The sequence below is a fragment of the Tursiops truncatus genome, chromosome 1 (genome assembly GCF_011762595.2).
Source record: "Tursiops truncatus isolate mTurTru1 chromosome 1, mTurTru1.mat.Y, whole genome shotgun sequence".
Taxonomy (NCBI): domain Eukaryota; kingdom Metazoa; phylum Chordata; class Mammalia; order Artiodactyla; family Delphinidae; genus Tursiops; species Tursiops truncatus.
Window position 1 is genome coordinate 151,463,352 of NC_047034.1, and position 15,840 is coordinate 151,479,191.

Sequence of the window (15,840 nt, forward strand, 5' to 3'; positions counted from 1 at the left end):
CACCCTGGGATCTTAGTATTTGTTCCATATACAATCATGCACACTTAATTTGAAAAAGGAAGCCCCAATATATTTTGATGTATTAATTAGCACCAAACAAGAATACAGTTCCATTTTTTTTAATAAACAAACAAAAAAAAACCAATCAATAAACCAACTGGAGAGCTAATGGACTCAGCCAATACTGCTGACATAGATATTATACATTCATGTAAATACACAGCCTATTCTACCCTAAACAATGGTGTGGCTGGTTCTCAGCCTTTGTTCGAGTTGGCAATTGTCCCCATGTTGCAGTGTTGGAGCCAGTCTGTTTCTAAAACAAAATTGCTATTTAGGAACTTCCTACACAAAGCTCATCTGTCTTTTTTGTTGGAAACAACTCTAAAATTGGTGTGGAAAACTTAGATCTTTCAAGGACAACCACTGGCCGAAGATAATGAAGCTGTTTTAAGGCAAGTTCTCCACAGTCTGTTAATGCTTTGTCCAATACGACCCTCAGGTTTTCCAAGGGAGGAACTGTTGTCGTCTCAGCTACTATTAAAGGTGGGATTGCAGTCAGGTTCTCATGAATTGCAGAGTCACTGGAAGAATGAGGTATGTCAACTTCAGGGTCATTGTCATTCACCATATTATTTGCCATAACACTCCCTGTTAAGTCATTACTGGGTTGTGAAGAATTACTTAATGGTAAGTGCTCTGAAGGCTCCCAATCATCAAAATCATCTTCTTTCTCTTCACTTTCCTGAATAAATTTCAGAAATGAAGATTCAAATCCCATGGGTTTGTAAGTCTTCAAATCAAATGACCTGGGATGTGGATGCTTCCTAAAATTCTCTTTTGGGACATGGGTTGAATTTTTTACAGTGTTTTCTTGCCCTGAACTTTGCTGCCCGGTTTCTGAGTCTTTGATCCTTGGTAAAGGCAGCTGGAAACTTGTGAAATAAGTCCCACTTTCAGTCCCATCAGGATTAGGTATGGAATTTTCTATTTTACAAGGAGGAGGCTGAACTGTATTACACTGTTCCAAAGAAGTGGTTTCTGAACTATGGTTACATTTCAAAGTTCCTTTGTAGAGCAGAGTATCTGCATCAAAAACTGGGTTGCTTTCTGTACATCCTTTCTGACCTCCATCCCTTTCACCTGGATAAAGGGAATCGGCGGTCTGGACAGGTATGCTACTGTCACCTGGGGAATGGCTGTGCTTTGTGAGCTCTGATTCACAGCTTCTATCTTCTTCTTTCTTTATACAGGGCTCTGCTTCAGAAGGGGGCTCCTCCTTAATTTTGGTACCGTACTTAACACAAACGACAAGATTTTCCATCTGTTGCTCTAAATAGGCACTACTCATCTGATGGGTACGTTTGTAATGCCTCACTATGCTGCTCTCCAACTTCACCACAGATAAGCATCCTTGAACCATGCAAGGGTACTGCGTGTGCTCAGAATGCTCCACACACATATGGAGGGCTTCAGCTCTTGTTTTAAAACTAATCGGAGCTTTCTTTTCTTTGATTAAGCCACACTTTTTAGCCTTAGCATTAAACGATCTCCTGGTAGTCTGATGTTCATGCCCCTGAGGGTGAGTTTTTTGACACACCTTTTCACTCCTTAGTAGCCTTTCATTTGCCACTTTCTGGCTTCTAAACAGATCATCATAATAGTCCTTATGTCGATAATATACATGTTGAGAATAATTACTGCGATGGGTGAAAATCTGGCCACAGCCGTTAAGATCACAATGAATTTCATAATCTGAATGTATTTCTCCTTCAATATTATGCTGTTCCATCAAGTGGTGCTTCAACTTGCTGAATGTATAAAAAACAGCCGGGCACTGAGGCTGGTTACAGGAAAACCTGGCCGCTGACTCTGCTTCAGAAAGCACTTTCGGCTCTTCAATGTGGTCTAGGTTATGAGAGTCACTACAGTGCTTAGCAAGAGCTTTAGAACACAGGAAACGCTTGTTACATTCCTTATATTTGCAAGCAAATATCTTTTTGCATTTGACAAGTTCCCTTTTGGTTCTCGCTTTATCTTTCTCTAAACATAACTGTTCTTTGTTGTATTGATGTACAGTCCTGTAATGGCGAATCAAGCCTTTTAGATTGGTGAATGAGGAGTTGCAAGTTTTATGGATACAATGGAATGGTTTGTGGTATTTATTCAAAATATAGCAGAGATTTCCTTTAGCAACAGTTCTCCTGCTACCTCTCCCCTCTCTTCCTTCTCCTTCTTCTCTATGGCTACCTATTGGTGATGATATATCAGATGTTTTACTTTCTGTTTCTTCGCACGATGACTCCAAATCTGTTTCTGAACTGCATTCATCCTTTTTAGAATGACAGTGTGGCTTCTCAGAGTTACTGCTGGGATCACCTCCAAGTTCCACGGAACAATCACCTTTCAACCTGTCTACTGAGCATGGACCTTCATGATCACATTTTTCATTATCTAATAGTTTTTGAGTTACTCTGTCACTGCCAATTTGATGTTTATTTTTATAATGAATCCTAAGGTGTGTTTTTCTTGTAAATGACCTTTGGCAGATATGACACTGGAACGGGGAATACCGATGTTGAAACATGGTTAGCTGAAGGACTTTTTCTTTTGAGTAATTATGTTTCTTAAGATAATGCATTAACAAAGCCTCTCTGGTCACAAATTCATATTTGCATCCTTGAAGCTCACAGAAAAAAGGCTTGGCTGCCAGCTGTGCCAGGTACTGACTTGGCATATTTTCATCTTGATTCTGAAAATTAAGGTCTGAGATTGTAGGTGACACCGCTTGAAGAGACTTAGCACCACTGGATGGGTACCCCTGCAATGACCCTGAGAAAGATCCATGTGTTATTGAGTTTTTCAAGCTTAAATGCTTCAAGCGTAACAGAAGTTCCAACATGGTATCCTCTGTACACGGCCTTTTAGAAGCACAAATGGTGGCTTCTGAGGAATAACCCTGATGTTCTCGTTTACATTTAGTATGAATATTGTGATCTAGACCTTCATCTGGGGAGTCACTGTTTGTATCTGAGCTAGGTTTAGGTTCTGTATCAAACTTTTCAGTTGCTGGATTATGTTCATTACCCAAACAGGGAAAGAGATCTTTTGTCTTTACCTTTTTGGGTTTGAAATGGTATGGATGAACCTTCCTTAGATGCTTCTGCATGCCTCTTGCGTTTTTGTACGTGGAACCACAGCCATCAAAACCACAGGTAAACTTAGTCCCATCAAAACAAACTGCCACATTGGAACATTTTTCTTTTAAACCGGAGGGCACAAAGACTTTCTCGTGAGACAATAATATATCCTGCATGGTTTCAGAGTGATCCAGTGTGTCAATTAACTCTTCGTTCATGGAAGCTGAAGAGCTATGACTTAACTGATCACTAGAATTACTGTCACTGTTTTCTTTCAGATTTTCTGCAGTTTCTATTTGAGAACTAGCTGATCCTGCACAGAAAAGAATATCCTCTGGTAAATGTGATTTATCAGTTTGGTCAAGTAGATGGGGCTGATCAATACAATCTTGCTTGTCACCTGCTGCAGGCTCAAGTTTCACTGATTTCTTCACATCTCCATTTGAACTTTCAACATTATGCATTGAGAGGTGATTCTGGTATTCAATTTTGGAATAATAGAACTTTTTACAGCCAACGAAGTTGCATGTGTAAGACGCATCCCTAAAGTGTTGTGCTTCATGGTGGTAAAGCTGTCCCAAGTCACTGAAAACAATATTACAGCCATTTAATTCACATTTATAACGCAGATCATCATGTTTTTGTTTATGGTTAAGCAGTTCATTCACTGATCCAAACCTAGCATAGCAATCTATAGATACACACATATAAGGCTGAGGACCACAATGCACTTGTTCATGCTCTCGCAGGTGAAAAGCAGACATGAAATGTCGTCGACAGTAAGTACACTTCTCTCTTCTATTTTTCATATCTAAGTAGTGCTTGGCATTTTCATCATTATTTTGGTGTTCAGCTTTAAGATGCACACTTAAGTATTTAAACTGCTTAAACACACGGGAACAGTCTGTGCCAGGACATGGGTACAAATCTCTGTCTTGCAGGTGGCAATCTTCTAATTTGCTGAATGTGACATACTCATGTGACTCTCCTTTGGCTTGTTCATTCAATGACTGACCTTGCTCTAGGGTTGCAGAAGGGCTCTTGGGACAAACTCCCTTCTGAGAGCCTTTCAACAGTAACTTCTTTCTAGAGCGGTCCCTTCTGCTTGGTGGCATTTTAACATGTTCCATCACATGAGGAACAAATATTTCTTTTCTCTTGAATTTTTTAATACAAACCGGACAGGTGTAAATTCCATCTTCCATATGCATCTTAGAATGATGAAGAATCCTGGCCTCTATACATTCCCGCTTACATAACAAACAGAAAAATTTATACTGAAGCCATCTCTGGTATCTTTCAGAAGAACCAATGGGTTTTTTGTCTCTTTTCTCCTTTTGGTGATCTGTCAAATCTCTTCTTCTATATTGTTTATCTTCTTTACTTTCCTCATAATCACTAAGAAATGACTCTAAAACATCTGTGTCATTAATAGACAGTTCATAGCCACTTAGGTCATCATCAGAATCTGAGGCTTCTTGTCCCAGAAGTTGGTGGCAGTGTCGTTTTAAAGTTTTCCAGTCCCAAAATTCAGGATCAAATGGCCAGTGGGCTTTTAAAGCTAGTAAAAGCTCACATCGGAGAGAATTCGGAACTGGTGCATTTTCTTCATCAAATTTTTGATCTGGTTGAGAATACAGTTCTTCCAACATATTAAATCCATCCAAACTGGGTTCAATTAAGAATTCTGTAAGCTGACAGGCTCGTCTAACTTCTAAATCTTCTGGTAAAAGACAAGCAATTGTTTTACAAACTGATGCCTTCATTTCTTCATCCTCACTTGATCTGAGTTGAAGAGCTCTGACACATAGTAAAATCGACACCCCAAGACCAGCATCTTGTGCCTGTTAAGAAAAATAGGGAAGAAAAGGTTTTTTTTCCCCAGTTTGGAAACATTACATAACTTTCACTGATAAGACACACACACACACACACACACACACACACACACACACACACACACACTTACTTCTTAAAACTTAAAGTTCTTAAATCTTTCTTCCTGCAAGTTACATTTAGATCCTCCTTCTTTCAACATGCAAAGGACTGGATTAGATGTTACAACCATGAACAACAACAATGTACATTTATAGAGTATCCAACTTTATAAGGCACTGCATATTAAAGCAGTCCTTAACCCTCAAGGAATTTATCTGTGTGCCAAATGTATAAAAGCACATAAATGCAAAGGAGCTCAGTCAGGATAAATAAGGTCACTGAAGGATTCAAAAAAGAATTGTCTCAAGCTGGGCAGGAAGGATAGGGCTTAAATAAATGGGTGCAAGAGGAAACACATGCATAAAAGTGGGTCTAAGATTGAATTAAATTTAAAAAACTCATATGTCTATGTCATGAACAATTGGGTGTTTTCAAAACCTCAAGGCTTAGAATAAACGATCCTTTCCATTTCCTCCTAAAAGAATTAATACTCTATAGTTACAGGTGTACTGAAATCTCAGTTTCCCATGGAAAAACAACAGAAAATTTCTCTATAGCAGGAGGTTCTCAGAAATCAGTCAAAAAATCACAAAAAAGATCTGGTTGTATATGATAAAAGGTAAGTGCATTTAAGATGATTCTTTCATGTGAGAGGCTGAAAGGGTGCGTGAAAATAATATAAACCAAGAAAAGGAAGATCTTATGGCAGAGTGGCTTAAAATACAGTACTTAAGAGCACAGAATTTTGAGTATGACTCTGACTGACTTTGAACCCCAGCTTCACTACAGTGAGAAGTTTTTAACTCCTCTAAGCCTCAGTTTCCTCATCTGTACAATGATAATTATAGTGGCAGTATTGGATTTTCCTCCTAATGCTGTTATAAAAATGAAATAAGGTAACACAAAATGAGTATTACAATGTTGGAACATAGTAAATATTCAACAGAACCCCATAAAATATTTGAGGATAAATTCCACTGTTCAAACATCAATTTGCTAAGCAATTATTCTCATTGGGCACCATTCTAAATGTTGAGAACACAAAGAAATAATTACCATCAAGTTACAGACTCCTTACTACATCCTAGGCACTATTCTAAATAAACTTTTACTACATCCTAGCCACTATTCTAAATAAACTTTTTGCATACATCATCCTCATTTTATAGATGAAGGAACCAAGGCTCAGAAAATTAGTTGCCAATGTCACCAGCTAGTGAGCAGAGGAGCAAGAATTTAAACTTAAAGCATCTTTTCCCAGCGTCTGAGTCTTAACCACTTTACACTCTATACCAACTCCAAAGTTAATTGACTTGGCGATATCCCATGTGCCCTTGATACAATACGCCAAGGCACTTCTTCAGCTTCCTGGTTTAAAACCTAACAAATTATTCATATCTATCAGTTTCTTCAAAATTCAGCTCCACATTCCATATCCTAATTCTAATTTATTCATCACTCCTTTAACAAGTAACTTCTTGGTATATCTGTTCAGAATGTATAATGGTAGTTATTTTTTTTTTGAAAAGTGTTCTTAATGATTTCACAAATTTTACCATTTCAACTACATTAGGCTGTTTAAGAAACAACACACATTCTTTGCTGTTTATCTCACAGTCTTCCAAAGGGGTTAAGTAACTTGTTAAGAACCTATGATTTTAAAACTTAACAGACTTTCTCCAAAAGTCACGCATCTCTAATTTTCAGCTTCTTTATTACTAAAGAGAAAGGATTAAACTAAATAAAGTCATGTTTTGCAAAACAGTACTACTTATATGTTCCACCAAAAAGGGCCCTAAGGCCAAATAAACTGGCTTCAAGATTATCCCTCTTCTTATGCCTTCTACTTCAAATATAACCACATCCACATCCTTTCTTCTGTCATACTATTTTTGAAGTCTTGAGAGAGACCCTGGATTCTCTAAAGTCATCCCTTCCAATATGACTTTCTCAAGTCACAGAATCAAAATTTAACAACTCTGAGCACTTTTAATTGATCATTTGGTTTAAGCTCTTTGTTTACAGAAAACTGAAGCCCAGAACATAAGGAGGTTCTATTACAAGGCCCTCCTTCCGCAAGAGACCCAACGTCCACAAAAGCTTTTCAGCATCATTAACCTTTTCCTTCGCAAGGTTGCTAGCTGTGCTAATATCATTTCACCTCTTCTTTTACAAAAACAGAACACCTGGTTTTATCTGGTTACAAAGTCACCTGGAATAATCAAATAATCAATATATCTCCTAGCTTTCCCCTGCAGCTAGATGTAACCGTGTCTGTGTGTGTGTGTGTCTGTGTGTGTGTGTCTGTGTGTGTGTGTGTGTGTGTGTGTTGGAAGGAGTGGGGGAAAAGGTGTGTCATAGTGTGGTTTGCTCTCCACTCCACTTCTCGCTATCTGGAATGGAGACATTATAGCTGGGATTGGAATATGAGATGGAAGCTAAGTGTTAACAGCAGATAAAAGGAACCTGGGTTTCTGATATGTGGAGCCATGAGAGCAACCCTGGCCTGTCTACCTGGGTTATCTACCTGTATAGGAGAGGGAGAAACTTCTATCTTCTTTACACCGCTATCACTGTGGGATATCTACCATTCACAGCAGAACTACATCCCAACTGATACAGGTTAGATCACCTCTCTTTTAAAAAGCTAGAGGTTAAGTCTCTCAATTTGAAAAGAATTCCACATTCACTCCCCTTCCACCTACCAGTCCATAATTTTCCTACCCTTCAGGACAAATATAAACAAGGATTACAGTGGAAAATGTCCTAGACTGAGATGAAAAAGAAATGGGTTTTGGTTATACAAATGGACAGCAAATTCCTTGGTCTGTGTCAGAAGCCCACCTTCCCTAATCCTCTAGCATCTTTCCCATTTTTTGTGGTTCCTTGAGGTAAACAGAAATCTAAGATGACCCCCACTGACCTTCACTTTTGTATAATCTCCTTGCTTTGAGTATAAGCAGAACCTATAAATATCATTCCTATAATTATGTTACGTTACATGGCAAAAGGGACTTTGCAGATGTAATTAAAGCCTCAAATCCACTGATCTTAAGACAAGTGGATTACCTAGACCTGACCTAATCACTCAAGCCCTTTAAATCTAGATCTGGAAGTCAGAGGTAGAGGAGGTCAGATTTGAAGAACTCCTAGTGCCTTTGCTGGATTGAAAATGAAGGAATGGCATGAGGGTGGCTTCTAGGAGCTGAAAACAGACTGTGGCTGACAGCCAGCAAGAAAATGAGGACTTCAGCCCTATAACTGAAAGGAACTGAATTCTGTCAACAATAAAAATGAGCTTAGAAGTGGATTTTCCACAGAGCCTCCAGATAAAAACTCAGCCTGGCCAACACCTCATTTTCAGCCTTGTGATACTGAGCAGTGAACCATGCCACACTGTGCTGGACTTCTGCCCTACAAAACTGTGAGCTAATAAATGGGTGTTAACTGAAGTGCTAAGTTGTGGTAATCTGTTATGCAGCAACAGAAAATTCATACTTCCCTTAAAGATTGGGAAAAAAACAACAACTTTTTAAAGGCCAGTTGTACCACTAATTTTTTTTAAACAAGGCAAGTTCTGTAATTACTTGAACATGTTCTCTATGAGATAGGAGACACAACTTCATTTGCAGTGATTAGAAATAATTATCACCTAGCTTATCTGACCATGAATTTGCTTCAGACAACTTTTACCTTTTCCTGTCTTCACCGGAGAAGACTAGATACACGTATTTCAAATAAAGTATAGGATATGGAAGGTTACATTAAAGGAGATGGGAGGTATCAAAGATACAACTGTGCCTTGACTTTAGTATAAACAATCCCTGGATGTTGTCAAAGATGTAACCCATAAAACATACGCATAAACCATTATAGATATGGGTATATACAGATCTCAGTCATGAGTAGGTATTAAAAACAAAACAGAAACAGAACATAGCATAAGAATCACCTCAAATCTCCAGGCTGGCAGTCTTAGCATACATTTATGGGGCTGAACTAAAAAAACAAGGCACTTCATTTCATTTTAGGAAATATTTATTTCTTTAAGAAAAACAAAAAACGAAAAAAACCTAACTTGTTTCCTAATTTGCACAGTTTATAATTTGTGTACAGTCGATTCTGGAAATGTTCTGTTAGTCTAAAACCTAGAATCTATCACTCCATCCTGAAGGAGCTGAAAAATACAATTTTACTTTCTTTCTTTATAATTATTATATTAATTTGCAAACAAACATGCCTGTATAAAATACAGAACACTGTTCTAGGAAAAGGAGATATAGGGTGGTTGAGGTGACAACCAAGAAACATAATCTTTCCCTCCTCCAGTGGTCTGTCAAGTCAATCACTATTTCCCATGAAAAAAAATTGTAGATTCCTAGGAAGTAAGTCTGTAGAAACAGCTAGATATGTCCCATTCCATAACCTTATTAAACCCCATTATTTCTCATTTTCCCTTATTTAAAAGGAGTTTCCTGAGAAGTTATCTCCCCACTCATTTCTTCCCTCCACAACAATCAGCATAAAAAGCATAAATTACTCACTTCAGTTTGTATAACTCTAATCAGGCAAAATAAATGCTGCTGTGTTTTAGCTATGACACCAAACTGACGACAGCGCTCCAAAAAAGTGTCTATAGAAGGATCGATTCTTCTTTGCAGTTTACTCCAAAAGAGAGTCAATTCCCTATAAAAAGAAAGATTATGGTAAAACATTTAAAGCAACTGGTATTTGCTACCCCAATTTTTTGGTTTGTGAAAAAGTGACAGTAAGTAAAACCTAGAAGAAAAAAACTCTATATTCTGCTTCCTCTCAAACTAGTAAAATTATTAAGAAGAATCCTCCTTGAAAATTCCCCCACTTCTTTCTTCTTTGTACCTGCGCAAAAATAAAAACAACAAAAGACTACTTCCTTTATGCTGACATTTTCAAAGACTTACTTAGATCCCATCTTGTTCCAAAAGGTTTTACCCCTTACACTGGTAATTATACTGACTGAATTAAGCCCTGTCCTAGTGCGCAAGGATCATCAGACATCAATACGCTGCCAACAAAGTGTATACAACTATGAAATATTCTAATGGTATAGTACTTCACCACGTTAATCTCATGGGCCCTTTACATCTCTAAAATGTCATGATGCTACTTAGGCCTGTATCTTGGAATGATAATATCTTAAATATTACTAATAAAATTATTAAAATGGCACTCTTGGAAATGGCTAAAATACAAGAATCCCACGAATATTCATTATAAAAACTAAGAAAAGCTTGAAAAGAATAAGTTAAATAAAAGTACTGAATGGGCTAAGAGAAAACTCTAAAGGAAAAGCACTAGAAACTCAACAAATGCCCAGAATAGAAATGCTAATGTTAATATGAAATGTGAATTCAAGGAAAGTTCCTTAGCAAAACAGAAGAGAATGCTATCACTTTAAAAAACATGACTGGGGACTTCCCTGGTGGGGCAGTGGTTAAGAATCCACCTGCCAATGAAGGTGACACGGGTTCGAGCCCTGGTCCGGGAAGATCCCACATGCCACGGAGCAACCAAGCTTGTGCGCCGCAACTACTGAAGCCTGCACACCTAGAGCCCGTGCTCCGCAACAAGAGAAGCCAATGCAACGAGAAGCCCGCGCACTGCAGCCAAGAGTAGCCCCTGTTTGCTGCAACTAGAGAAAGCCCTTGTGCAGCAACGAAGACCCAACGTAGCCAAAAATAAAATAAATAAATTTATTTTAAAAAAATTTTTAGGGCTTCCCTGGTGGCGCAGTGGTTAAGAATCTGCCTGCCAATGCAGGGGACACGGGTTCGAGACCTGATCTGGGAAGATACCACATGCCGCGGAGCAACTAAGCCCGTGTGCCGCAACTACTGAGCCTGCGCGTCTGGAGCCTGGAGAGGCCGTGACAGTGAGAGGCCCACGCACCGCGATGAAGAGTGGCCCCCGTTCGCCGCAAGTGGAGAAAGCCCTCGCACAGAAACGAAGACCCAACACAGCCAAAAATAAATAAATAAATTTATTAAAAAAAAAAAGTTTTAACGTGACTCTTTTCTGTACAACCTCAATGGATACTGTGTATTTGTTAAATGATTTCCATTAAAAAATAATATTATTTTCATGAGCCTGTTTTAGAACACTAATATCCTATTATTGCTATTAACACAGACTATTCCAGGAAACGATACAAACCCAAAGCTTAAGAAATGAATACACCTCTTTTTATAATAGATTTAAAAACAAACATGTTTAACAGAACGTATTTTCTTACATTTTTAAGGAGGTAACTGGGATTCTCATATGGTAAAATTCTTACGTAGATATAAAACTTGCTTCAAAGATTGAAATAAATATGTCTCAAGACATATATGATTAAAGCTTATAATATTTAATGATGGAAAATTTGAGCTATATATAACAAGTAAAATTAACTTAAAATGCCTTTAAATATTTGTGTTTGGTGACTAGCATTGCTTTCCTAACCAGAAAAAGTAAAAACTGAGAACAGCTACCAGGCAGGCAAGTAACTGGGGTGACTGTTCATTTTTAAACTTAGAAGACTGCTTCATTCACATGTAAGCATGTTACTTATAAAACTTTAGAGAATAATGCAAAATTCTGAATAACAAAGGAAATGGAGAATTACATATGCTCTCAGATAAAGTAAGTACCTACCAAAATATATGTGAAATCTATGCTATCTGAAAAGAACAAAATTATCAAAGCTAGTAAAACCTGATTATGAAGATAAAAGGGTAAAGGATATCTACTATCTAAAATTCACCAGCTAGCTACAAGTTTAAAGTTAGGCAAATCTGATAAAGTGATAAAAGGCAGGTTGAGAATTAAAGTCTCTCAAAATGACTTTTTTAAAAAAAATCAGAATGTCTAGGGCTTGATTTATTCCAAATCTAATATTTCAAACTCTAGTTAACTCCAAATAACCACGATCAAAAAAGAACATTTCTATCACGTGTTTTATATTTGTACACTTATTTCCACAGTTACAACTGAGCGATTTAAAACTATTACCAAAACAAACTAAAACTACTATTACCCACCCAAACATACAAACATGCCTGACACCATGAAAACCGGTGGATTACTAGTGAGAATGCCAAGATGTCACTTTAATCATCCATTCAAATCTGCACACTGGAACAATGAAACCACCAACAGCAACTTATAGCCTCCTGGATCATACATGCACTAGGACAATACTTCTTCAACCACTACAATGATGTGATTTTTTAAAAAATGGACCACCATTAAAGAATGTATTGAAAATGATTCTACTATATGGATGCTTCAGATGATTTACTGCACCCTCAAATTAGCCCACCGCCTACCTCAAGACAACAAATTATATACAAATTCATAAAAATTGGAGAGGAAATTTAGTTCTATTAATAGTAGGAAACACATTTTGGTAGACATCTAGCTACCAAGCAAGAACCTTAAACTGCACTGTTTCTGCAAAGCAGGAGGCCCACAGTGTCAAACTGTGATCTAGAATTTAGGTATTTTAGAAATGAGGCAAAGAAAACTTCGTGGAATTAAGGAATGACCACTCCCTAAAGAGGGCTCCTGCAAATACAGATGATTCTCATGACTTCATTTTTCCTCTAAAAAATTCAGTTAAATAAAACATGAATGGATATCTGGATCTGGTCTTCGCCAGGTGCTGGGGACTGAATTGTAAATTAGACAACATACATGACGACCCTGGTATATCACAGTCTAGTTGGGAGAGAAGCGACACGAAATTACATCTGAAGAAACACAAACATACAACATAAAAGATTTAAAGCTCAGAGGTGTTACAGAAACCAAAGGTCAACCTATCAAATACTCACTGAAAGCTTAGTGTAGAGGTTTAAGGTTCAACTGTATCATTTTATTTTAAAGAAGCAGCAGCAATTACACATCTGTATGTACACTGTCCCATTCAAAAGGGTTATCTTTCTCACTTGCATGGCTACTCTAATTATGTTACCATTGCTAGACAAATATAGGGAACTCATTCCTCCAGCACTTCTTTGATTTTTGCAAATAGCCAAAAATCTTTCGGGGTTAAGCTTAATGAATAAGCTGAGTGATATACATTTTGAGATCAGTAATATGGTAATTGCTATAAAGTAATGATATATTTTATTGTAATTTGTAAATGTCTCTGAAGGAAATTTAAAAGAATAAAAAACTGTTTTGGGTGATAGTTACATAGTTTCCCTTTCAAATATCTTCAATGGTGACCAAATTCGAGAATGACACTTAATAAATTCTAATATGTGTATTTAAAATAAGTGCCTGCTTTTATTATCATATTCCAACTTTACTGTCATCAATAAAATACCAATTAATAAAAAATTTTTTTCTTTTCTAGACAAATACTCCCAAATAGCCTACTATCTTCAACACAGGACACCTCTAGCACAACAAAAGAACCTATCCTATTTGAACAGAATTCCTGGGACTCATTTTCCTTAGTAAAATTCACTGTTTTTATGTTATGGCTATGCTAACTCCAATATCCCACTACCACCGCCTCCCCACCCACCCACCCCCAAAGCCTTTGAAAACAACAGAAGGGCGAAAAAAATGTTTTAAAATTCTAAAATTTTATATTCTATTTCCCTCTGAATTGCTTGGAAGAAGCTTACTTTTAACAAAGTGTGAAGTGATTTAAGATTTTCTTTCCTCTCCTTTACTCATTATAGCTCCTCAGGAGGCCAATAAGAGGGAAATCCCTTTTAATCCCTTCCTGCTGCAGGAGAACAGCATTAATCCTAGACTCACTAAAAAAAAAGGGAAGCTATATCAAGAATATTAAAAGAACTGTGTGACTATAGTTTGAAAAACACTTTATAATCTGTAACACATCCCATATGTGATTTAATGTATTCTTTGCACTAAAAACCTCGCTATAGCTAGCAGATATTTTTTTCATTATAGGCAAAGAAAACAACTGTAAAAAGAAAAAATAGGGGTTATTCCACAAGTAAATACATCTGCTTTACTGAGGTTAAATCTCTAATGAATGAAAAACAAATTCTTCTACTTGATAATGATCAAAAATCTCACTGCTCTGCTAAAATTCTTTTTACTTATAGCACCTTTTTTTTTTTGGTTAGCTAACAAAATGCCCACAATGATATTTAAGCCCCTATCCCAGTATCTCCTTTCTCAGAGGAGATATAAGTCTGGCACAGAGGACTTAGCAGAAGACTGTGATGTGAATTCTGTCCCTGTGCCAAGGAAACAACTGCACAGAAGAAAAGCACTGTATTAGGGGTCAAAACGCCTGGGCTTTACTCTCTCTCTACCACTTTAGCTCTGAGACTGTGGGCAATTATAAGACTTCCCAGATCCTGTTGATCCTCCACTGCCTTATCTGTACAATGATTATTAGGAGGATTGGGAGAGATAATTTAAGGAACTCAAATAGTATTTGTATAAAAATTAGTAAATAAAAAGAAATACAGCAACATAAAAAACACTAATAATTATAAAACTTTATAGATATACACAGATGCTCCAAAGGAAGATCAATAAGGGCTGAAGTATATGAAAGGTTTTATTAGGTTTTCCTATATACAAAATGCTTACTTCCAACTTCAAGCCATTCTTAGAAGCTCCTCTAATCAAGGTTATGCAAATCCAACCCATTCTTTGAATTAAAGCTCAAATACTACCTCCTCCCTGACACCTTCCTTAAACACTGGTGTACAGTGAGCACCCTTCTCTAATCTCTTACAGTGTTTTCTGTACCACTAATCTGATACTTATCCATAGAGTCTTGCATTTTAGAGGTTTCCTGTGTACCACATTTGTCCTGCTGTCCTAAATAGTTTCAATACAGTTAGGATGAAAGAACCAAGGGTTACACTTACTGTGACCTTTTTAGCAACTAAGTACTCTGTAGGCAAACAAGATATAAATTGAATTAAAACCAAATAATGCAATTGTGCTAAATAGTACCAAAGTTGCAAAAAAAGATTACAATTCAAATGGGTTTCCTTCTCTAGTGCAAGTTTGACCTAGAAACCTAGATAATTAGTGAGTTTCCAAATAAGACGGGAAAAGTGACTATCAGAAGATGTAATAAATGTAAAGGAAAACAACCTAACGCCAATTTGGTTTACACGGCCATAATTTTATCTTCAAAGAAGAAGATATATATTGAAGTTAACAGACAACTCTCCATGGAATAATCAAGAGGAGCTCAGACTTTTTACTCTTTCTTTATTTTTGGACTCTCCTGGAAAAGATTAAACCAATAATATTTTTAATTGAATGGTTTAGCTTTTAAGAAAGATTTAATTCTCATGTCACATTTAATCTGCTTAGTCTTCAAGTTTGAAATAAACCAACATTTTACATAAACCTTAAATGCTATATACTATGTACTAACAAATAAAGGGAATAAAAAACTAAATATACTTACCAAGAACAATATACACTTGCAGTTTGGAGCTGCTGGGTAAGGTAAGTCGTACAAAGAACAAATGCTGTGTTATCCTGACCCTCGGATTCCAGATTACATATGATGTCTAGTACCTCCTTGCAGTCGACCTTTGCAATCTATCAAAAATGAGATGACTAAGTCAAAAAGAAAATGGTGACTTTTCTGTAAACTTTGTTATATAACATGAAGCTTCTTTGTAACATTTTCTATCTTTGGTAATTGATGAGGCAAGAATTAAGGGAGATATAATTTTCTTCTACTAACTAATAGCTGAGTCTTCTGGAATAAAAATTTCAT

The 15,840-nt window shown here is 36.9% G+C and overlaps 1 protein-coding gene across 1 annotated transcript in view; it reads right to left on the reverse strand.

Moving 5' to 3' along the window:
- Positions 1–103: 103 nt before the first annotated feature.
- The window catches only part of RLF (RLF zinc finger), an 83,017-nt gene continuing 67,280 nt past the window's right edge, over positions 104–15,840 (reverse strand). Inside the window, exons 6-8 of the mRNA XM_019938048.3 lie at positions 15,523–15,659; positions 9,623–9,764; positions 104–4,984 (exon numbers count right to left, since the gene is read on the reverse strand). Coding sequence (XP_019793607.1) covers positions 335–4,984; positions 9,623–9,764; positions 15,523–15,659 — 4,929 coding nt within the window. The 3' untranslated portion in view covers positions 104–334. The remainder of the gene's footprint in view (positions 4,985–9,622; positions 9,765–15,522; positions 15,660–15,840) is intronic.